The sequence below is a fragment of the Rhynchophorus ferrugineus genome, unplaced genomic scaffold (genome assembly GCF_030347505.1).
Source record: "Rhynchophorus ferrugineus isolate W39M unplaced genomic scaffold, kcgeb_rfMv2 rfM2, whole genome shotgun sequence".
Classification (NCBI taxonomy): Eukaryota; Metazoa; Arthropoda; class Insecta; order Coleoptera; family Curculionidae; genus Rhynchophorus; species Rhynchophorus ferrugineus.
Genome location: NW_027472581.1, coordinates 90200431 through 90226834, shown reverse-complemented (window position 1 = coordinate 90226834; position 26404 = coordinate 90200431). Strand labels below are relative to the sequence as shown.

General features: G+C 32.9%; 1 protein-coding gene across 1 annotated transcript in view; it reads left to right on the top strand.

Moving 5' to 3' along the window:
* The window catches only part of LOC143191627 (fatty acid synthase), a 52818-nt gene that overhangs the window by 6102 nt on the left and 20312 nt on the right, over nt 1-26404 (top strand). The window contains exons 4-17 of the mRNA XM_076396879.1: nt 88-288; nt 2579-2817; nt 2878-3125; nt 6915-7086; nt 7141-7269; nt 10125-10355; nt 11216-11405; nt 11458-11989; nt 13815-14073; nt 14130-14229; nt 14943-15277; nt 15335-15574; nt 21119-21271; nt 22297-22521. Coding sequence (XP_076252994.1) covers nt 88-288; nt 2579-2817; nt 2878-3125; nt 6915-7086; nt 7141-7269; nt 10125-10355; nt 11216-11405; nt 11458-11989; nt 13815-14073; nt 14130-14229; nt 14943-15277; nt 15335-15574; nt 21119-21271; nt 22297-22521 — 3254 coding nt within the window. The remainder of the gene's footprint in view (nt 1-87; nt 289-2578; nt 2818-2877; nt 3126-6914; nt 7087-7140; nt 7270-10124; nt 10356-11215; nt 11406-11457; nt 11990-13814; nt 14074-14129; nt 14230-14942; nt 15278-15334; nt 15575-21118; nt 21272-22296; nt 22522-26404) is intronic.

The window sequence follows — 26404 nt, the reverse complement described above, 5'->3', positions numbered from 1 at the left end:
TGAAAAAAAATATCCCTGTAAAAAGAAATTGTCACTTGCTCTTATGAAACGCCTTTTGAACCTTTTAAAACCGTTCTCATAATTTAGGACCTAGTGTTTCGTATAACTCTAGTTGGATTGGAGGAATCGAACTGATTCGTCTGGCTTATGAAGCCATCAAGACTGGACAAATCGAAGCAGCCATAGTTGGTACCGCGAATGTTTCCTTAAATAGCGAGATCCAGTGGATTTACAACGACATGGGACTGTTGGCTCCAGATGGCGCTACAAGAGCATTTGATGCCGAAGGTATGATTTATGTGTTATTTTGTTTTTCGTTGTGAATTTTCAGACCAAGACCATCAGTCAAATGCATTGCCATTAAGTTCCAATTCTTTAGGCCGTAATTAGACGAAAAAAATATATATGGCATGAAAAAGTTTGCTTTTTTATTTAGGAAACCACTTGAACAATATTCTTCAAAATCTGTAGTGTTAATTTTTAATTGAAAATGAAACAATTTTAATGAACATTTGAATTATTTTTATTAAGTTTTACTATCAAAATAACTTACCAAAAGTAGAAAACAATTTAAAAGTGCACGCTTTTACTTTTTGTTTTATGTTCATAGGTACTATCTCTTAATAAACCCCAAATATAGTCTCCCATGATGTTTTCATTGTATTGGCCTCGATAACGTTGTTCGAAGCTCATAATGTCCTGGTAAAAACGTTCTCCTTGCTTTTCCGAATACGTTTCCATGTTGTTTTTGAGTTTTCCTAAATGAGCACGTGACATATGAATTTTTAACAACATCTTGCAGCCTTTTTTTTAGCCTATTTTCAATTAGCTTTTTGTAGTTTTCGCTTTGTTATTTCCTAATAATCCAGAGACGACTGTTTTGAAACTGTTCCAACTCGCTTTTTGAGTACGATTTATCAGCGTTGGAAATTTTTTATCGGCGAAAATCGATCTGATTTGCGGACCAACAAAAACCCCAGCCTTAACCTTTGCTTCTGATAATTTCGGGAAAAAATTCAAAAAAGTATTCAAACGCTTCTGAGGTTTGAATGATCCAGTTTTTGAACAAATTGTTTCAACCCTAACTTAATGTGCAGAGGCGGCATTAACACTTTCTCTGCTTCAACAATTGGCTCAAACTTTACGTTTTCGTTCCTGACACAAAAAATTTTTTTACAATTATTACCAGCAACATGTGGAGCCCATGTCTTGTCTTGATTCTGAACAGGACAGTTAAAATATGCTTCGTGGGCTTCACAGAGAACTTGAGAAGTATTTAATTCGTATTTTACGTCTCGAACTTTAATAAATTGCCCACATATATAACAAAGTGCATCAGCATCACATTTACACTTTGGCGATACATAAAAACTTGTGTACAAAATACCTAATCGTTGTTTATCACTCTAGTGCCATCTATAAGCGCAGTGTGAACGTCTAAACCCCATTATGATTTAGTGTTATTACTATAACTATATATTACAAAAGCAAACTTTATACCAAAAAAAGGTATTTTCTTTGTTGAAGTTGAAAACCATAAAATAAACTTTAGGACAAACCAAACAACAATTTTTGTTTAAAACAACTTTAAATTAAAAACCAAAATAGTAATTGTCATTTAAATTTAATTTTCACTTAAATTCAATAAAAATTATGCTTGTAAATCGAATGATTAGAAAAAAAAGTGTTTAGAAAATTAAAACTATTAATTTACTTGAAAATATTATTTTATTTAACGCAAAGAAGAGGCGAATTGTTAAACTGCGATACCGAGCGACATTGAGGGTTCTTATCTATTAGAAAACAGATCCGACCGTCTCTCTAGTAATTATGACTATTATTTTGAATAATTTCGCGTAGGTTTGACAACCGGACGATTAGAGTTAATCTCAAGATGGCCAAGATTCGTCACCCACTTCGTATGTAGACGGGTTTTCTTGGTTGAATCCAACATGTTGTTCTTCATTTTGTAAGCGATGTTAGTCACAGTACCCACACTAATGTTCAGCGCAGTAGCAACACGCTAAAAACACTTTCAATAAAATCGCAGCAACTAATAATATTTAATATCGTCAACCTTTCTAACGGAATTTACGGGCAAAAGGGCACCTCCATTATCTCATTCCTTTCAGAAATAACTTATTAAAGACGCAATCAGTTTGTGACCCTGACTATCTATTGTTTTCGGCATTTTTAAAAAAATAACGCTAAAATAAAGTTTGTCGGGTTTTAAACTGTAGTAATTATGACTAATATTTTGAATAATTTTGCGTAGGTTTGACAACCGGACGACTTTGACAGGCTAGTTCGGTTTGACGTTCGACAATTTTATGTCTCTTTTTAGCTAAAATAAAATGAGAAGGAAAATATTGTCTGATTCTGAAACGAATTTACAAATTGCGGCAGGCAATACATTAAACATCTTGATGACGTATGTATAAAAAAACTTTGAATATACTGTATATCATATTCGTCATCTGTATATAGCGGATTGGTCATAAAAACAAATCAACAGACTTTTTACTAATTAAATTTCATCGTTTCGTGTTATAGAACTGTAATATTCGTTTATTTTCAGCAAATGGTTACGCGAGAGCAGACGGTGTCGTTGTATTCTACATCCAGAAGGCGTCGGAGGCAAAGCGATCATACGCGTCAATCGTCAACGTAGGCGCCATCTTTGACGGAACCGGAGAAGGGAACATCCTGAACGTGACGGTCCCGAATATGGTCAATTTCCTGAACGATTTCTATGAAAAATCGCCCGTGAAACCGGACGAAATCCAGTTCCTGGAGACTTACGGCTGCGGCTTGAAAGTACGAGATTTTAAAGCTCGTAAAGCGTCTCTATTTACTCGGTCAATATATCATTAATAGGAAGTGGACGAGAAGGAGCTGGATGCCATCGATCAAGTTTACAGCAAACATCGGAAGGAGCCGCTCCTTGTTGGGTCGGTGAAGTCAAACGCCGGCAATAGCGAGGCTTCGGCGGCGCTGTTCGGCATAGCGAAAGTCCTGGTGGCCATGGAGCGGAACGTCATCCCCGGGAATTTGCATTTTAAGACGCCTAATCCTAACATTAAGGGCTTGGCGGAAGGTCGACTGGAAATAGTTTCGGAGAATAGGTAGGTATTTATTAATACCGACCCACAAATTAAATTTAAGGAATTCACAACAGATGGTGCGACAGTGTATTAAAGCGCATGCAACCGGGTTCATGTTCAAGCCTCATTGACATGCTCCTATTTTAAGTATATGCCATTTCGTTGAAGTGCAAACAGGAACATTTTTCTGTACGTTGAACACGTCTGAATTTGTATCGAGTAATTCCAATTTAATTAAAATTTGAAGAAAAAGGAGGCTGAAAGTCATCGAATGTTGTATGAAGGTCATGGTGACCATCGATTTCAACATGTTAATATTGGTTTCAACGTTTTAAAAGTGTGATTTTGATACCAAAGGCAAGGGGCGTTTTGGGCATTTGACGACGAACATTTAAAGACGTGGATTTGAATATATTGTTCTATGAAACTAACAATGGTGATATAACAGGTCAATTAAAAGGTTCCCGGCCTACCATAGTAAAACAAATTTTTTGGCAAAATTAGTTTTTTTTTATACACTGATTATAGCGACCTTTTCCTTTGCTTCAAAATAGGCCTCAGTTTCGGCGATCACCTCTTCATTAGACGAAAATTTCTTCCCAGCGAGCTTTTTTTTTGAGATCTGAGAATAGGAAATAGTGGCTGGGGGCTGGATCTGGAAAATTCGGGGGATGAGGTAGCAATTCGAAGTCCAATTCATGGATGCGGCCGTTTTTCGGCAATCTCGTCCTTTGAACGGTCCAATAACGCTATGTAATAGTCGCTGTTGATGGTCCTTTCTTTTGCAAGGTAGTCAATGAAAATTATTCCATGCGCATCCCAAAATACAGACGCCATAACCTTGCCAGTAGATTGTTGCGGTTTCCTCGGCTTTGGAGCGGGTTCATCGTGTACAGTCCACTCGGACGACTGTCGATTGGACTTCGAGGTGAAATGATGGAACCATGTTTCATCCATTGTCACATATCGACGCAAAAAATCGGGTTTATTACGCTTGATCATCAAGCACCGCTCCAAATCATCAACTCGTCGTTGTTTTTGGTCAAAAGTGAGCTCTCGCAGCACCCACTTTATATACACCTTTATTGTACCCAAATATTCGTGAATGATGTGATGTACACGTTCAGTTGATATTTTTAGAGTGTCTGCTATTTCATTGAGTTTCAATTTACGGTCATTAAAAATCATTTCTAAATGGTGTAATTTACAAACTAATGATCCAACAGGTGTTAAATTTATATACGCATTTTTTGAGGGTTAGGGCTAACTAAAAAGCTAACTTATTCTAGAAATTATTAAATCTCACTCTATGTGTCTATTAATCAGTTCGTATATATCGTTTGCTCGTACACTGTCATCGCGCACTTTTACCTGTTTGGATTGCAATGGGATGCACTAATAGTTTTTCAGAGTACTTCGCAGTAAAAGTTCGAATCACGCTCGAATCGTTATGGGTCCTAAAGGGATATCATGTTGAATCACTTTGTTGGAAACGTCCATATTATGTTAATATCAACTGTGACTCGCTAGTTGCGGTCTGCGAGTTATCTGCTAGTTGTACCCCACAGTTCAATACCATAGGTACAGATGGGCCTAGGTATATACTTACACAGCAAAACTTTGTTATCTAAAGATAATTAAGATTTACGCCCTATCAGCCAATACATTAGGTTTAGTTTAAGCCCAAGTTGTTTGCGTTTTGTCACTATATGTTTTTCTATGTCAAGCATCGATCAAAATACATTCTCAGATATTTTAATTTGTCTGCTTGCAGAAGTTCATGATTATTCAATTTTACTGAGGGACAAATTCTTCTACAAAGGATAAATGGTGCATGGGTAGATTTCTCTCATATGTTTTGATACGCCACGTTTTCAATCACAATTCGACTTTGTTAAGATAAAGCTGGAGGTTTCTTGTGGCTGATTTTGGACGAGTATAAATGTGATGATTTTAATGTTGACGAGAAAGAACGGTCAGGAGGGCCTAACAAAGTTGAAAGACAATTAATTTGACGTAAACCTGGAATATACTAGTTCGAATCGCGATGTCATTGCTCGTTAGGCAAAAAAGGATAATTTTTTGTGCTCATTGCTATAAAATCTGGCTTGGCATATGATGTAATCAGTAAGGTGTAGTATTTTCTAGGATATAAACCTGAAGGAAACCATTTCAACAGATTGACAGATTGACCAATATATGGTTGCAAAATAGTATTCTCTATTTTGACAACCTTGGGCCACACATTCCAAGAGTTATGAAGGATAGTTGTTGTGTTGAAGCTGTTGCAGCTCCCTTGTTCACACGATCCAGCATGTCTTGGCTGGCACACGTTTTCTAAATGTTGAAAAATGTACCGTCTTGTTGTCGTAATTAGAGAAAAATGTAGAAAATGGTGGAATGTATTTTGATTAATATGTATTGTACCATTTTTTTAAATAATGATCATTTCAATGGCCACTCTCAGTGAGTTGTTGAGTCGCGAGTTTTCATCATCCACAGAAAGTATAAAAAAATAAACATATATTAAACTACTTAAATGCAAATATTAGGTGCTTATTTTCTCCTATTTCCTTTGCCCCTTTTTGTAGAATTTCTTCAATAGTATTTTGGATTATTTTATGGATTGGATTATTTTTCCTCTGTAATGACTGACATCACCTGAGAGTCTGACTTCTGATGGGGATCATTGATCATATCCATCGTTCTTGGCTTTATCTTTTTAGGTTTTTTATCTTTTTTATGTCTTAGTGAGACCTTTCTATTTGCCTTTTATTCTTGTTTAGGTCGTCAGGAAAAAATAGTTTTCAGAAATGCACTGTACCAGAAGGAGGCTCGCCGGATAACCAGAAGTTTTGAACTTATCTATCATATTGGTTACGAATATTAGTGCAGTTCAAAAATAATTATCACTATCACTATCTTCAATCAAAGCTTTTAGAACATTTGTACTGGTGATAGAATAATATTTCGTTATACTAAAGTTGTATACAACACGTTCTTTGCGGCCCTACTCATTATAGAACATCGAAACTTTATAAATCCCTTTTGTTGGTCAAATAATATGGAGATATAATAAACGTAGGCTTTTAAATCTTTACGTCACCTGCTGTACTGTAAATTTATCAAGAATATTAAGAATTGTTCTTTGAGTTTTATGAAGAATTATTTGTTTGTTGAACACCATCATATATTTTTAAATAATTTTTGTATAATTACATCCACTATTATGTTGAAAGTTGATAGACTACATCTCCATCCTGGATACATTTCCTCCACACTTTCATATAGCTAAAACCGCATTATCACAACATACCTGAAGAACTGAACTACTACGAGGGTCAGTATTTATATTTCGGGAATAGGAATCGACACGAGCCTTTTTTGAGTGATTGTCAAATTGTGTGGGATCCAATGCGAATACAACTTTCGCACATTTAAGTGTTCATGTACAATCGCATATTTGCTGGTGGAACTAATGCTTAGCGATGCCTCGATCTCACAATAGGTAACATGATGGTCTTGTTTAATTACATAGCATCTATGTTTTCTGGCACAACTTTCAACTAAAGATAAAATAAACAAATAGTATCCGTGTGACAAAATATTCTGAGTATGTATATCGTCAAAAATGTCAAACTTTACGTTGGAATCGTCAGATGGACTCACATGACAACAGTGTTGCAAATTCCCGAAATATAAATAGTTACCTTCCTATTAAAATGTTTAAAAATTTTTCTCGTACAATACGACAAGATTTATTGAACGACTTGGAATGACATTTAATTATAGTGTATAACGTAATTTTAGAAAATGGGAACCGAAATATGCTGCTGTCAATGCTCTAGGGCTAACATCTTATTATTCGCATATAATTTTAAAAGCTAATCCCAAGGTGAAAGCCGATATCACCGTCAAGATTCCTAGATTGGTGATAGCATCGACTAGAACTGAGGAAGGTATTAAGAACATTCTCGAAAAAGTAACATGCACTGCTTTCAGATAAAATCCAATAAAACAATATGAATATTTTCAGGTGAAATCATATGACAACGAGCAAGAATATTTTCAGTTGATGCAAGAACTTTTTGAGAAACCGATTTTAGGACATTTGTATAGGGGATATACTTTGGTTGGTTCAGTGGAGCCAAAGGAGGAATTTGAAGTAAGTGTTTTCTGTTATTGCGTATTTAAATTAAAAATAATTCTTATATCTCGTTTTATTTGCCATTCTTGCTGCTTTACACTTTTAAATTGAACTGTAATATTTTATTTTCGATATACGGTTGATTCTATTGTTTTGTTTGAATAATTACGCTGCCGAAACATATCTATATATTAATCAATTATTGAAAGACACTTGCATGGTTTGAGAAGCATTTGCAAGGAAGAAAAATGATGAATTGAAGAGTTTTTTTGTGTAATAAAAACAGAAACAAGAATTAAGAAGAAGAAAGAAGAGTCATTTTGATTGTGAGGTTCTGAAACTTACCAATTTCTATGACATAATTCAAATAAAGAGGTAATGAAGAAAAGGTAGAACCCAACAATAGACTAGAAAAATGTAGCCAGTACTATGGGAAGAAGATATTTATAATTTTTCTTGGATTGAAATGATAGACTATTGGTGTCAGATCATGATTTATTTTGTTATTTGGTTGACTAGGATCAGAGAAACTAAGTGGCCTATAGGACAAACGGATTTTTGTTAAAATTTAGTTCATAGTATTTTTAGAATCGATTCGTCAATAATAATTTGCCACTCTTTAACATAATTAAGTCATTGCCTTGACCTCTCTTTTGATTTTTTGTCATTCTTGGAAACAGGAAAATATTACATGGGACTAAATCTGGAGAATACGAAGATTTTGACGATTTCGGCTAGTAGTTTAACCAGCTAGAACAAATTACCGATCCAGATTTCTATGAAAAACGAGATAGATACTGTTCAAATAATTGAATTCACTTGCCTTTACTGGTTTTGCGTTCTTAATGGTGTAAAGCTTTCAGAAGCTTCACAGTGATGGTATTGTGGCTTTACCAGAAAAAAGGTCATCAATTAAAGAAAACATGAAGGATGATCGAGAAAATTAAAAAAAAACATTAATTTGATCCTAACCAATTATATGACCAAAAATCTCAATTGATTCGTAACCTTATATTTTTATTTTTACAATAAAAACACGTTTTTCTTGCTTTAACTTCATAATAACTACTAAAAGCTACAGGTATGCTCTTTAAATCTTATATTATGATTTAATCTTTTATTTACCTGATATGAGAAACACATAATTCCAGAAATATAACACTATTAAAAGAATATCTCATGTACTTTATAAGCTTTCAGGAAAAGATTTTGTTGATTGTATTTTATTTGCATTTTATTGATTTAGTATTTTATAGCTCGTTTTAAATTGTTTGTAATTAGCTTAAGCTTAAGACATTTTTACATTGTTAAAGCTTATATATTTTTAAGATATTGAATAAATATAATATATAATAATAAATAAACTAGACCGGAGACTTATTAAATACAATTAAATTAAAACAAAGTCATAATTTCTTTAATTTGATAATATTTAATGATTTGTTCATAATAACAATTAAGCCTTGAATCTGCCTTGCAGCAGATGCCATCAAAATCATAAATTTTTCTCTATTTGATTCGTAATCTTCATTGAACTCTCTCGATATATCCGTAAACCGTTAAGAAATGTTCCAAATATTCATAATATTTTATATACGAAAATCGTAGCTTTATTACAAAAAAAAAACGAATAAAGAAGATTCTGTTCTAAAATATTACAACCTTTTACGTTAGCATATTTTAATATAGAATCCTATAGAAACATAAAGAATTTTTTATCAGAATTTATACTTGTTTTATCGCGTACTTTATTAGGTTTATATAATATAAATAGAATCTTCTTCATTTTGTTGCATATTAAATGTAAATTATACTTGATAATTAATAGTTTCTAATTGCTTCGTAGAGCTGTGTCATGAACTTTCTAGGTTTATATTTAATGACGGAATATATACAGGCACACTTTAATGAATTGTACTACCTTATATTTTTATAAAGTTAAACGAAATGATCTTCGCTTTCTCTAATTCTTATGAGATAGTGTTCAGACAAATTACGAGCGATATGATGACTTCGAAACGTCTTTTTAATTGGAGTGATGTTAATTTTTTTAACGAAAATAACCCAGGGGTAGGAATATGATATAATACTTGTATATAACTAACGAAATGAAATCAATATTTTATACTGATATAAGAAACATAAAAATTTTATTTACTTGTTTCTAATGCAAACGTCAAACAAATCTTCAGTATAAGTTTTATTTACGTTTATTATCAACGCACAAGCCTTTTTTCATATTGCCTGACTATCCAACAACATATTAACAATATCTTACAAGCAGCTTACACAATATTGCAGGATTGATTAGATTCAAAGAATCACCAATGTCATAGAAAAATCTCTAGTAGAAAATAAAGTTTGTTTTCCTACATGTTTAGATGATGCTCAAGCTTTCTATAAAGTTCGACATGAGGGTTTAAGAAACAATCCGGCGTCTCTTGTTTGTTTTACTTATTTCACCGACGACTTCTGGCAAAAAAATGGTTGTGTACCAATCAGAATTTATTGTTCTACGATCCTATAGAGGCTGTTGCAATATGACCAGTTTTGAACACCCATACAGTCGACTGCAGCTTATTTTTGATTGAATTTCTTAAGTATTTCTTTGTTGATTGTGATTTTTAAATTCTGTGGGATCCAACGTTATCAAGGACTTGCCCAAATACACTAATGTTGAGGTTCTATAGCTCCTAGATAATAATGCTTTAGTCAGAAGAAAGGCAGGACTCTTTAGTGATTGGGTATTATTGATCCAGAGTTATATTTATTTTTGATATTGATCCATATTTGAATTTTGTAACTGTATTTACCTTTACATTAACTTAACAGGTGAATAGTTCCAAGGTTTCTTATAATTATTTTGTTCATAGTACCATCAGGGATCGAAAAGATCAGTTTGGTTCGTCTATTCTGGAATGGGTTCTCAATGGAATGGAATGGTGAGCGATTTGATGGAAATACCGGTGTTCGCGGCTGCTATTAACAAATGTCATGATATATTGCTAACGAAAGGAGTGAATCTACTCGAGATTATATCAAGCAGTGACAAAACAGTCTTCGACAACATATTAAATTCTTTTGTTGGGATAGCAGCAATGCAGGTGAGTGTATCATTAGTTGCTCGCATGAATTTTGATCGGGGATATCTATGTGAAGTATCGTTTTGAACAACCTAACTTAAATGTTAAATTTGATGATTTTGTCATTTCCCTATATATGATAACAGTTTCGTATTTAAAATTATCGAGCTGTTTAGTGTAGACAGGTAAAGATGTACAATAACCATAAATATTAAAGAAAAATTAAACATATACCTCATAGGAAGAAAATCATGACAATTAAAAATTATCGCAGAATAACTACTAGAGCTTTTTAAATAAATTAAATGCTTTATTTATTATTGAACGGAAATATTTTTATAAAAATCGAGAGAGTAGTCGATAATATTACCTATTATTGCCATAAAAACAGTCAAAAGTATTTTATTATTTATCATTAACAATCTTGAAAAATATCGTTCAAGAAATGCAGGTATATTAATATACAAAATATTATTATTTACTATTAGTAGCAAACTACCAAAAAATCATAAAACTACCAAAAAGTAGTTAATTACTAAACAGTTATTGTCCACTGTTCCTACTGGAATGGGATGTTCTGTTGCATTTAACGTACTCACCAGAAATTGCGCCATTTCACTATTATTTGTCTAGATCGATATATCATGGCTTGGCTAGTACAAGGTTTCTAAATTATGTAGAAATGGATGATTCTATCGTTGTCAAACTAACGTCGTTCTTTCTACACGGTACCGCGATGTTGCCAGATAATGATGAAACATATTTTGGTTAATATCGTGCAAGCATCTAATGATAAGAACAAACAGTTTAATTTAAAATATTTTTGTGATAAAAAATTGCGTGTTACTGCATTATTAGCGATTTCTGTTTGTATTTTAAAGATTGCCCTTACTGATGTTCTAAAAGTGATCGGTATCGAACCAGATGGTATTATTGGCCACTCAGTGGGAGAATTAGGTTGCGCTTATGCAGATGGCTGTATATCAGCTGAGCAGATGATTTTATGCGCGTACTCTAGAGGTCGGGCCTCCTTGGACGCTGAACTGATTCCGGGAATGATGGCAGCTATAGGTAATTGAAAGAAAAATACGTGTTATTATAATTTACAGTAATTTTATTGCAGGACTTGGATACAATGCGATCAAAGATAAGATTCCTGAGTCTATCGAAGTAGCTTGTCATAATGGACCCGACAGCTGTACTTTATCTGGTCCACGAGAAGACATGGAAACTTTTGTTGCCACCTTACAACAACAAGGTGTCTTCGCCCGCTTGGTCAACGTGGCTAATATCGCCTATCATAGTAGATATATTAAACCAGCTGCCCCCTTCTTGTTAAACTATTTACAGGAAGTTATTCCTGACCCCGTAAAGCGTTCATCTAAATGGGTTTCGACATCAAACTTGGAAGAAAACTGGGGAGCCGACGTTGCTCAATATTCTTCCGCGGAATATCACACGAACAATTTGTTGAGCTCGGTTTATTTCGAGGAAGGTCTGAAGCATATACCAAAGGACGCCATTTTGATCGAGATCGCACCTCACGGACTTCTACAAGCCATCTTGAAACGTTCCCTGAAGTCTTGTGTTAACATTCCCCTAACACAAAGAGGCAGCAAGAGAAGTGTGGAGTTTTTGCTGACGTCGATAGGAAAGTAAGTGAATTTTATTGTCGTATATGAACTATCAGTCAAGTTCAGAATGGCACAATGTACGTTTTCGGTTATCATTTTTGTATAATCTTTTTCTCTATTTCATGTCGATAAAATAATGATCTATTTACCGAACAATATTTATGCGTCTACAGCTTATGTATGCATAAGCCGGACTGGAGAATATTTCCTTTTGAGTGTCAATAATTCTTTAGGCTTCTGGTTCATAGTTATGGGACAAAATTATGATTTTATGTCTATTTATTGTTATTGTTGGTTGTGTCGGCAACATTGCTTTGTTGAAATTGTCCATTTAATGATGGTAGAGCTCATTTCGTTCAATTTCGGAATCAAGGATATAAATACGAATAAAGATCTGCTAGGGTATCTTTTAAGATTGAATAATTCATCTTACCTCCTGTGAATTTCTTCATAGTTTGTGTTTGAACAGGCTTCGTGCTTGTTGTTTTAACAGACGATTAGTGGTGAAAATGAAATTTCAATCTGTAGTGTATCCATTTTTCCTTTGTGAATTATTTCAAGCTACGTATAGTTAGGAGTTGGAGCTTTATTTCCATTAAATAATAGAAAGAGCACTTTTGAGTGTGAAATATGTTTTATTTCGAGTTCATCGTATATATACTAAAAACTCGAGAGGTTTCCAATCCAGTTATGTTGATTCAGTCCAGTATTTTGAACAATCTATAATGATTTCAACACTTAAAAGTATAAAGTACATTTCAGGGGTGATATAGGTGAATATTTCAGCACTGAAAATAAGAAACAATCTTTGGCTGTTAACTGTATAGTTCGTTATTTTTAGTTTTATATTTCCAGTTTTATATGGTTGATGAAGCTACAGGAGATAACATAAAATATTTATGAACTCCATTTTAGTTTCTTTATTGCCTCTTTCTTCTTCTAATATTGTACAAATTTTTTTTTCATAGCTCCATATGTATTTTTATTTATTGTTGTAAGATCGTGAAAAATTGAATTTGAAATTATTAAATTTACATTATTAACATTAAACTAAACAATTTAGTGACTCTAAAGTTTAATATCATTTGCTTAGAGGGTTACAATACTTGTGAACAGTATTCCTTTGCATAAACTAGTCTATATCAGATAATTGTCTTATTGCGTTGGTAATAAATGTTTTTTTTTTTAATTTAAATAAGATCTTAGTGATATTACCAAAATTATAATCTGAACAGTACTTCTTGAACTTGTTCATTGAATAACATTATGCAGTATTAATTTACTACTGGTTAAAAAAAAAGTAAAATTGTTTTTGAAGCACAATAGAGTGTAAACAGCACTCCTCAATACTTTGTTCGAAAAATGTTTAACTCTATATCTGCACGCCATGCCTCCTCATGAGCTTAAGCTTAAGTGCGATGTCAGGGTAATTCTTTTAGACATAGACATTGCAGACTTTTATATATGGATATTACCAGTTCTTCTGTACATGAACTTAGCTTTCAGCGAAGCTTCGTGATCAAATGTTATTCCTAAATCATACTATACAATCAGACGTGGACAGATTTACTTTCAATCAAATTGATTCTACATAGCTTGGCACAATTGTTAATTTTGTTTACTGGCGTTTGCAATTTTATAACTATTTTTTCATGGTCTTTATCTACAGCAATTATGGCAGTTTCGCCAGTATTATTAGCAACTCTACTATGTTGCAACCCTGCAGGTACATCAGGTAAAAGACCGGCCCCAACATAGTACTCTAGGTTACTCCCGATATTATTCCTTTTAATTCTGAGTAGGCCTCACCATACTTAAATCATCAAATGCGAACAAAATGTTTCAGGATGTACTTGAATGGAATGGACATGGCCGTATCCAACATCTATCCAAAAACCGAGTGCCCTGTCGGTAGAGGCACCCCTTCATTGACTCCTATCTGCCACTGGAATCATATGGAGGCATGGCGAACAGGTTTCGAGAACTTGCTGTATTCTTCGTCAACTAAAACGGACATCGAAGTAACGTTGAACAGCGAAGATTTCCGAGAATGCGTGGGTCACCAACTGAATAAAACTATTATCCTGCCGGCTAGTTTTCTCCCGGTAAGTACCCCATTTTAATACTAGTTACCGATGATGACTTATGACGCCATTTCCAGAATATATTGTATCAGATTATTGCAAACAGTAACAGTGCTCTGAAGGAAATTGTGTTCGAAAACCTGCAGTTCAAGAAAACCATTGCTATTCCTAAAATTGGTAAGTTAGAATTAGTGAAATGTTAATCAAATTAATCTAATAGAAATTCAGTTAAAAATTAAATCTTTATTAGATGTACTAGATTAAAATCATTTACATTTGTTCCAAGAAAATATTATTTGCTTCTTGTTTATCGTCATAAATTGCATACCAACAGAATCTACTGATGTAGTAGCGCCTCCATGGGCTTATGCATTTAGAACATTGTTCAAGAAGCATTTTTCATTTGTTTTCAATAACATTCGCTCCCAAACTTTTGAGATTATTTCCTTCAATGTATCTTCTTCAGAGCTATACACAATTTTAATTTTAATTTTATACACTCTTACGCGAGCTCCTTAACTATTGTTTATTTTACTTACTTAGTAGTACATTTCTCATGTGGCAGATCCATTTGAAACGGAATGTTCAGTCATTTCGAGACAGTTATGGATTAAATACTGTTTTTAAGTGTTTAAAGAAAACATCCGCTTTATCTTTAGCATTCCTATCCCTGGTATTGTTATCAATTTTTATGGGTGGATTATGTTGTTGAGGTTTTTTTAATCTTTTTTTTAGTTTCCAGAGAATATTCCGTTAACTTTTCTAAATATTTTTGAATGGCTTAATTTTGTTCGTTATTTATTGGCTGTTTCATTCCTTTTGTTGTAACACCCCATATAGTTAAAATACTATACCAAAAAATTGTTTTACAATACTTCTGTGTATTTTAGGTTTGGTATCGCTTCATGCCATGATTGAGCGTGGTTCTGGTGACTTCGAAATCAGTTCTAACAACGAGATCGTGATGACCGGCAAAATAATACTTCCTCAGCCCACCGATAAGTACATGACCGATCCAGTCGAATTGGATTTGTCTAAAGTCAGCGTTTCTCTTTCCGACAAAGATGTTTATAGTGAGTTTCATCATAGAGGTCATGTGTATACCGGTTCGTTTAGGAATATCAAGAACCTGGTACTCACCGATGATGGGTCGCAAGCTGCGGTGCAATGGACGGACAGATGGGTCATTTTATTGGAAGCAATGATACAACAACAATTATTAAAGGCATATTGCTACATATATAGGCATGGTTAAAAACATTTTACTGGTTTCTTTTTATAGGCAGGAGAGAAATATCAAGATGTTCAAATACCGAAGTTTATTCAGAAGATTTGCGTCAATTTAAATACGATTCCGAAAACCCAGGTTCCATTTACCGTCAACTACGAGTATTCTACAGGAATTATTGCTGCGGAGGGCGTCCAGGTGATAGGAATGCAAACTACTCCGCTTAAAAGCGAAAGAAGGAACGAGTTCATCGATTCCATCGAGTATGTGTCATTGGAGAAAGCTAGTTTCACGGTCAGTACAGAATTTCTTTATTTACTGAATTATTATGAGAATTGGCATATACTTATTTTATATAGTTTTGATCCTCTCGAGATACTAGGATTGCCTCAAATCTTTAAATAAAAAATAATCACCGGGTGATAAATCTGGATATGATATATGAGTTAATATTTATATTCAATTTCGTCGTTATCATGATGTATGTATAGTCACGCGCATTATATTCGTGGAAATTCTTTTTTAGACAAATGGAGACTCTATTTTCGAAGATACGCTTCAACTTTGTGTTTCAATTTTATGTTAAAAATATTCGGAAAATTTTAAAATATAAGACTTAAATAAGATTGCATATATGCATCACCAGAACTCAAAGGCTTCTTTTTCTTCGATCATCTTCAAGGTTCTTATGTTTTTGAGAAATTTGACAAATTTAGATCGTGCATTGTATGTTTGAATTTAGATTGACCATTGTAGTAACAATGAGAGATCTGTAATTCTGATGGTAAACTGATATAATGTAATATTATTGGTATTAATTGTTCCAACATCTACTGAACACATAACAGTTTGTTGAAGAATCAATAACATATGTCGCATAAACGGCAACCATGAATATTTGATGTATTCAGAATGGTATATGAACAATGTTTAGGTAAAATTTGATTTTAGTTATCAAGATACTTCTTCAGTCTATGTTTTAAAACAGTTTATTTCTTCATTTAAGTCAAATATTTTTAATTTGGCATTATTTTGAGTTGGGAAACATTTGATAGTATGGTGAAAGGAAAAGTACTTCGAAGCAAAATTTATTCAATTTGGCCAATATTTTTAATGATACAAATTGATCATATCTCAAGTCAGTGACCTCTTAAAAAAAGATTGTTTCATTAAAGTTACATTGTCATGAAAATTACGTTTGAAGGCTTGATTTAGGAATGTTAGAGAATGGTGTTATACAACGTGGGGCAAAAGACCAGCTACCATTTTGATTGCTCAAAGAAGAGATAAGTAAGTTTGGTTTTCATAAAAAGTATATTTGTTCGTTACAGATTTTGTTCATCAGGATTCAAAAATTATATGGGCTAAATGGTGATTTGCTATGCAACTTTCGGCTTTTCTTAAAGCATTTTTCATGACATCCTGCAATGTCTGAGGCTGAATTTCTTCAAATTAGTCACGTATATTGTCTTTGAGATGTTGAATTGTTTGGGTTATTCACATAAACTTTTGATTTTAAAAAACTGTGTGATGTGACCTCATCTTGTTGAACCCACATGTCCTCTTTTCCTTGCTCTTCCATTTCAGGCGCAAGAAAATTTCGAATCATATCTTGTATTGTTCAGCAGTAACATTAGCTGCAACACCTTGGTCATTTTCAAAAAAAATAGGGATCAATGATGTTTCCAGCATGAATACCACACCATAGAGTTGTTTTTATTGGATACAATGATGTTTAATGAATTAATGTAGGATTCTGTGTTCCCCAAAAGCGACTGTTCTGTATATTGACACGACAACTGAGAAAAAAATAAGCTTCATAGCTTATTATCAATTTAGACGAAAAATCTTCTATTTCACCAGAGAGCCTTAGGATTGTATTACTGTACTCAACTCCTTGATCAGAATCTCGGATCTTTCGTTAACAATTTTTGGACTAATTGAATTTTGTACGGGAACATTTTCAAAATTCGCCTTAAACTGCGTGCAGAAATGTGTAACTGTGAACCACGTTTACTAATTGATGTTTCTAGAGATTCTGCAACACTATCGCGTACCAGAGCCACATCCGACCCGTTGCCTTCCAGAACGACGCCTATCTGCAGTCGTACCGTACTGTCAAAAATTCGTAATCGATAAATTGTGGCTTTGTGAGGCACTGGACGATTAGGATATTTTTGACGCAATTTCCGTCACATAACCAAGATCAAAAAGGCAATCGAAATGGTAGCGGGGCTTTTGACCCACCTGTTAATATGTGCTTGATACTTACTGAGAATCATTTGTATATAATGATTGTGATATTATTCCAACCATACCTCGAAAGTTATAATATTTCTGTTGAAAATATTGTTTGATTGATACTGAAGTTTTTTCTGGCTATCCATTAATCAATCTATATCACTAAAATGGTTATAATTTGCCAAATTATAAGGGCTTTTATTATGATCGAATGGAGCCTGTTTAACGTTGGAATTTGATGTATCAATATAATTATATTTTTTATTTTAATCTATAACAATTATATTATTTTATCTATATATTTGTTTTATATGTATTTGTATAAGTTACTAAAATCTAATGAACGAGTATTGTACCAATACGAGCAAAGATACAATGATGGTATTCTTCAGGATGGCATCGCTCGACTACCGGTTCCAAAACCGGTGAAAACATACTTGGAAACATTAAAATGGCCTACCCCACCCGCCGTATTCTCCAAATCTTGCCCCTTCTGATGACTACTTGTTCCGTCATATCAGTCGTAACCTATATGAGCAGCGCTTGACTTCTTTTGGAGATACCAAAAAATGAATCGATCTATGGATAGACAAAAGATTCGTCGTTTTCTTGAGATGGAATCCGTAAAATATCTGAAAAATAGGAAAAGTAACGACTATCGATGGACAATAGTTTGAATAAAATACATTATAACGATTTTCGCAATAAAGTTTAAAACGAATGTTTTAAAGTAATTTGTAGGCCTAATATAATCGTCCAGCCAATAAATAATAATTATTGGGCTTAATTAATCTTCCATTGATTTTGACTAAAATTTACTCAGTCAGCACTGAAGCGACACTTGTTAATGATGATATATTTCTTTTTATCAGAAAGTTATTTCACATAATTCTCTTCTGCTTCACTTGTTTTTTTCTTTTTTAAACGGAATTTCGGCTTACTTGGCATAAAACGAATTGGACCGACCGTTTGGCGCATGACAGGGGTACGTCTCCAGAGAGAACGATCTCTACCTTTGTCCACAGTCGAAATCAAGTCAAAGAATGAGTTTTCTCGAGCGATAGAGAAAATGTAGTGAGGGCGTTTATTGATGTTTAAATATTTCCTAATTCGTTTTGGCTTTTGTCGTCGTTTCCTGATAATGGGATGCTTTTTCGGTGAACTGTTAGTTAGTACGTGTCGTTGGAGATGTTATTTTTAGTTCAGAGCTGTAGAAGATTTATATTTTCGATTATTTTGTATTCAATATTATTATTACAAGATAAATCACTGTGCTGTAAGACCAAAGAGTGGCTTATCATTCAATTATAAAGTCTATTTGGACCTATGGAGTTCAAATACGCGGTTGTACTAAAACATCAAACCGCTTAGTAATCAAACGTTGCTAAAATAGACTTCTACGATTAGTTACCAATGTTTATTGCTATGTAAACCATGAATAATTGCAGGATGGCTTCGAAATCAAACGGATTTACGAAGTTATCTAAAATTTCGCATTAAAACATGCAACAAGGTTACTGAATCACATAATTGTGAGAGAAATAGTGGACAATGCACAGAAATTCAGAAGACTGAAGCGAACCAAAGTTCATGAACTTGTAGAGTGTATAAGTGTCTTAACTTTAATTTAAAAAGTCTAATTTAATTTAATTAATTTGTGAAATACATACTGTCTTGCTTGTGTACTGATGTAAGTGCAATAGAACAATAGTAATAAATTATATAAATAAATAAAAATAAAAACAAAGCGTATCTAATGTAAAATCTAATAAAAAAACCATGATAAATTCAAATTTTAATTAAAATTGAGTGTTTAATTAGGCATGTAAGAGTACATTTCCAATATATTATAGATTAATATATCTATTTAATCATAAATGAATTAATTTATTATATGCTTATATGATAAATATACGCCACAAGAACAAGCAGAAATAGTGACAATATTTCTTGAAAATAATCGTTCCATTATTGCCACTTAGCGGAAATTTCGTCAAAAATATTCTAATCGACCAGTGCCTCACAAAACCACAATTTATTATTGTACTACAGCAGGCAGATCTCGTTCTGGAAGACAACGGACGTCTCGTAACGATGAAAATGTGGCTCTGGTGCGCGATAGTGTTGCACAGTCTCCAGAAACATCAATTCGGAGACGTGGTTCCCAGTTACACATTTCTGCACGCAGTGTAAGGCGAATTGTAAACACTGATTTGAAAATATTCCTGTACAAAATTCAGTTAGTCCAAAATTGCAACAAAGAGATACTGATCAGCGAGTTGAGTACAGTAATCTAATTCTAAGATTGTCTGGTGAAATTGAAGATTTTTCGTCTAAATTAATAATGAGCGATTAAGCCCATTTTCTTCTCAAAGGCGACGTCAACAAGTCAACAGTTGGTTTTGGGGAACACATTATCCTCAATTGATTCATGAAACATCATTGCATCCACTAAAAACAACTGCATGGTGTGATATTCATGCTGGAAACACCATTGGTCTCTATTTTTTTGAAAATGACCAAGGTGATGTAGTTACTGTTACTGCTGAACGGTACCAAGACATGATTCGAAATTTTCTTGTGCTTGAAATGGAAGAACAAGGACTAGAAGACATCACAGCACACAAAGCTCGTTCAACAGTTCAATTATTGAATGACGTTTTTCCACAAAGTCTAATTTCACGAAGTGGCGATTTAGCATGGCCAGCCAGATCTCCGGATTTAACAGTACCAGGCTTTTTATTACGGGGTTTTTAAAAATCAAAAGTTTATGTGAATAAGCACCAAACCATTCAACATCTTAAAGAAAATATTCGTCACGAAACTGAAGAAATTTAGCCTCAAATATTGCTTGATGTCGAAAAAGGATGTAAGGACCAAGTAAACTTTTTATGAAAACCAAATTTACTTATCTTTTCTTTGAGCAAAGTTATAGGCAATCAAAGTGGTAAAGGGAGTTCTGACATACGTTGTATATTATATGTAACAGGCCTGAATAACCTCGACAATATTAACGACCTTTTACGTTTCGTAAATCACCGTAAACATTCAGAAGTGGAATTTAGACAAAATATAATTTTTACATTTCCTTATTCTATAAGTTTTCTTTGAACCAAACATCTAGCTCAGGAAGAAATCAGCTTTTTAAGTTAACTTTTTATTATAATTTCTGTATTTCTTTTTCAAAAGCAATTTATTAATATAAATTTCAAATATTAATCAATGATATACGTTTAGTTTTGATTTTTTCTTCTTTTGATCCTTTAATCTACTGATTCGCACGAACCTCTTTGAAGCTTACCATTAAGAGAATAAACTTCTGGAATATCAATTTTCAAGGCGCAATAATATTTAACTGAGTAAACAAGTAACGCTTTGTTCATATCTAGAATATTCTTTGGATTTGAAACAAGATATGATAGTGCTTCATTGAGTAACAATTATTGAACATATGCGAGTTTAAATTGATCTGTTAAGAAAACCATAATTACTTTTTCTGAACCAGAAGTATATAACATATTACAAAGATTGATATGCGGCAGATATATGTTAGTTTAATGCTACTTACGTACAATATAAAATATTAATCTATCTTAGAATCTGGAAGCTGGAATTTGCGTGGCTTTGCAGTTGTTTTTAACGAACTTTCCAGAAGATTACTTGACTGACATCACTTTAGCCGAGATCGAGACCGAACAACCCCTTCTGGACCATATTGAAAACGCTGTAAACCAATATCCGCATTTGTCGGTAAGTATAAGTAGAGTTTTAGTTTGGATTGGTTAGTTTCTAAATCAAATAAAATTATTACATTTACTTACTGTCTCTTAGAAATATAGAAATTCTACAATTTCCACTATTTCAATATATTTAAACTTTAATAAACCTTAACATTTCTTAAGAAAATTCACGTAAAACGGATATTTAGACAGATAAAAAATAGCTCGCAGTACATTATATATTCACAAAATAAACTTTTTAAAACTAATGAAGTTTGACAGGACTTTAGGACACTTTCTGAAAAATTATTTAGAACCTGGCTTCACTAAAAAAACACCTTCATGCTAACAACGTTCTTGAAGTTTAAACTAAGGTTACTGACGAATTAAAGAAAATGGATTATGGAAATTTAAAAAGTTAATGATGATTTTTCCCAATATACTCATTTTCGCAGATCTGATTCAGTTTCATTGTGATGTCTTTCTTAACAGGATCCTTCACCTAATACTACTTAATTACAATAATTCAAGAGAGATTGTTGAAATACTATTTAGTATTTCAACATCTTCAAATTATCGCTCTTTAGTGGTACGTATTTTGTGTTGGAGACAATATTAGACCATTATTCAATGATATGGCTGGTCAGATAATACTCGAAAGGTACTGTAAGTTAGATATTGATTTTTGTATTAATATTATACACAATAATCTTTAATTTTGTATATATAGGTCAATAAAACAGCCAATGCACGTCATCAAAATTTGTGATGTCAAAATGTCGCAATGTTACCTCATCATATTTGATTTTTGATTTAGACATTTTGCCGGTTTATAACTAATTATTATCACTAATATTTTCAAGAATTTTTGATATTTGGCAACACGGTCGAAATTGACATATATAGGCGAATTCTGAGAAATCTGTTCCGAGTGAAAAACGATTTTTAAATCTCTACTAACTGCAATTGACAGTATATTCGACGTCATCTATGACGAGCATTGGCAGTTTTATTGGACGGGCTACGGATTTATTAGAAACATCTTTTTATTTTCAGTTGACTATTACAACTGTGAAAACAGCGAACAAAATACCCATGGAGAAAGAAAATCCAACCTTTGTCGTATTTAACGGTTATATTAATGAAGACATTGTGGAATTATTATCTCGCCTTAATGTGTTCGTGTTAATAAGATCCAGCAAAGATATTCTTTCTTATCCTGAAATTGTTTCCATCTGCGAATTTTCTTACAATGAAGAAATGTATTCGGTTTTGCGTCGGGTAAGTAATAATATAAATGATTTTTTTTAACAAGTGAATAATTTATATAATAATTGAGCAATATTTTAAGTTTTTAAGTATTTTAAGTTGGTTTAAAATAATTGCCACTAATAAGGAATATTCTAACCATTGTCTCAGTATCTCTTTGTATTTCATAACTCTCCTGCAGCACTGCTGTATTCCTGGATATATCCCAGTTTTGGATAAAATGTTAAATGTTAGTTAACTATGTTGAAATTATTTAGGACACAATAGCCAAGTAATAGAAAAAGTTAAAAACTGGCGAGTCTAAAAGAATTTCGATGGAGACATAATCCATATAAGAAAATATTATGCCAATATATTTTCAAATAATACATGAAAAAACTAAACTTGCTAATAAACGTATTGGGAGATAAATTCAAACAAAATAAAGGAGTAGCATCGCTATACTGCTGTGATATGATAACTACTGCCTACAGGATAACATAGATAAGAAAACAACTCTAAAAGGTCTTTTTCACTAAATACCTTCATAACTAAAAGGGAGGAGAAAGAAGCTAAAAACAATTGTTGAATACATTGTGGTTAATAATGTGTTATTTTTACTTGTTTATGTATCTGATACATTTTAAAGTGTTTGCAGCATTCTATGAATTCTTTGTTTCAAACTTTCGATTTCTGATTACCGTTTCTAGTATTTGCTAAGCTTTCATATATGTTCGGAAAAATAACATTTTTGTAGTACGATTTGTCCTTTGCTTCAAAATAGGCCTCAGTTTCGGCGATCACCTCTTCATTCGACGAAAATTTTTTCCGAGCGAACATTCTTTTGAGATCTGAGAATAGGAAATAGTAGCTGGGGGTCAGATCTGGAGAGTACGGTGGATGAGGAAGCAATTCGAAGCCCAGTTCGTGGATTTTTGCCATCGTTTTCACTGACTTGGTGAAGCAACACTTTCTTTTTCTTCAAATGCGGCCGTTTTTCAGCGATTTAGTCCTTTAAAAGGTCTAATAACGCTATATAATAGTCGCTGTTGATGGTAGCTTTAGGATAGCGCTTTTTCAAGATAGTCAATGAAAATTATTCCATGCGCATCCCAAAGTACAGACGCCATAACCTTGCCAGCCGACTGTTGCGTTTTTCCACATTTTGGAGCGGGTTCATCGTGTACAGTCCACTCGGATAACTGTCGATTGGACTTCGGAGTGAAATGAAGCAGCCATGTTTGATCCATTGTCACATATCGATGCAAAAACTTGGCTTTATTGCGCTTGATCATCTTCAAACACTGCGCCGAGTCATCAACTCGTTGTTGTTTTTGATCAGAAGTGAGCTCGCGCAGCACCCACTTTCCACGTAGTTTTCTCATACCCAAATATTCGTGAATTTTACACGTTTAGTTGATATCTTTTTTAGTGTTTGCTATTTCATTCAATTTCAATTTACGGTAATTCAAAATCATTTTGTGTATTTTTTTTATGTTCTCGTCAGTAATAACCTCTCTTGGGCGTAAACTGCGTTCACTGTCTTCGGTGCTTATTTTGCCAAGTCTAAACTTAGCATACCAATCCTTGATGGATGATTTTCCTGGAGCATTGTCCGGAAACTCCGCATCAAGCCAAGTTTTTGCTTCAACTGTATCTTTTTCCTTCAAAAAGCAATATTTTACCAATACGCGAAGTTCCTTTTTATCCTTTTTTTTTCAGAATAACAAAAGTTGCTTCTCTCAAAGTGCTATAATTCAGAAACAAATGATCCCATAGCTGTCAAGTTTATACACACATCTTTTGAGGGTTAGGGCTAATTAAAAAATATATGAATTTAATTTTAGTAGCACCATCTATTTTTAAATAGACCTGTTATATATACTGCGTTGCATGGTATTCATATCAACTTCTCTAACCTCTGTATGTCAAATTAATGTCAAAAATAGTGGTATCTTTTGGTAGGTGAAGATATTTTTTCCTCGTCTATTAAAATGGAATATAAAAGTCAATATCTAACGTTCCAAAAATTAAAATAAAATTCATTTTATCGAAACCCACATTTTTCTAAGAACGCTAATCTTTGTTCAACCGAACCTTTTTATATATTCTGAAACATCATAGATATAGGGATTTTTTTTACACTTTACTTAAAAGAGAATAGATATATTATATTAGAATAGTGTAAAGTATAAAGCAATTTATAAGAACTTGCTAATCGATAACTTCCCGGCGAGTCCTGAAAATGAATAATGCTTCTTAATAATGTTCCACCAACGACAAAAAAAATGTAATTTACCATTCCGTTACAAAACATTAATTTCAGTCTCGGAAAGTTTGAAAATTTATTCCAATCAAAGCAGACAGTTTGTAATCACATTCAATATAATTTTTTTCATGGAAATCCAAATATCATTTCGATCGATCCGTATAACGCATCTCCAAGATTATGTATTATATAACCGAAGAGAATTGACTGGGATTTCTTTAATAAGAGGGTTTAAGTAGTGTTGGGAACAATCGACTGAAAACAGTCGAAACAATCGATAGTCGCAAAACAGTCGAAAGAATCGATAGTCAAAAATCTAGCGACTGAAAATAGTAATTACTATTTTCAGTCAAATGCACGGTTCGACTGTTTTGATCATTTCGTGATGTTAGACGAAGATGTACGAACCATCTCCTCTATAAATTATGAAAGAGGAAAGGACGGAGATAACTGCTTCGAGCAGTTAATTTTATATGTGCTAATATTTTCCAACGGTAGTATAAGCGAGTCTTAGATGTACATATTCTTTCACGTACTAACTTTAAAATAGAAAAGGAGAAAAGTAATTACTGAATACTATTAACTTACAACTAATAATTTCATTTTAAACGAAGTAGAACTACTTTTGTATTTGAATGTTCTGTGGATCTGTAAAAAGGAATGCAATTTTACTATATAAATAATTTCTTTCCAAATGGAATAATATTCTACAAATGTTTTATCGTATTTTGAAATGTTAATTGCAATTTTTGAATAATATACTATAATAAATATAGACAACACAATAGAACTTAAACAAAACCTAAAAACTAAATAAGTAAAATAACCATAAGTATTAAATAAAAATTATAACATATACCTAATCATAGAAAAAACTAATTCATGACATAATTAAAAATAATCGTACAATAACTACTAGAGCTTTTTTAAATAAAGTAAACGCTTTATTTATTATTGAACGGAAATATTTTTTAACAAAAATCGAGAGAATAACAGTCAAAAGTATTTTACTATTGATCATTCACAATTTTACCCTATTACATTAACAATCTTGAAATATATCGTTCCTAAATAATACTATATTAATATACAATATATTGTTATCTATAAGCAAACTATCAAAAAGATCATAAAACTATATATATTACGTATGAATCTATGTAACCATAAATTGGGTAAATTTTTGTCAAGGTAGCGGCTAGGACGACATAGCCAGAACGTTAAAAATCAGTAGAATGAAACTAGTAGAATCAAAAATAGTAACTAAAAGTACACGACTGGAACAGTGCATAGTAAAAAGTAGTCAATTACTAAACAGTCGATAGTCGATTTCAGTCGATAGTTCCCAACACTAGTTTCAAGAATCTAAATTAGGGTAGCTTTTTATTCAATTTAGTTTATAAATCCTAACACCTTACCACATGTCATGGTAATCTGGTATACCATTAACTCATTTCCATTAATTTTCTGTTCTTTCCATAAGAATACTGGTTATTTATAATAGATAGTTAAAATTTATTTATTCAAAGCATCGGTTATTTGATTCCATACATTTTGTTCATCTCTCAGACGATTTATGGATGTCATTTCAAGAGAATAATTTCTCTATTGAGCTGAACCATTCCTCGAGCCATTTGTGAAGCGAAG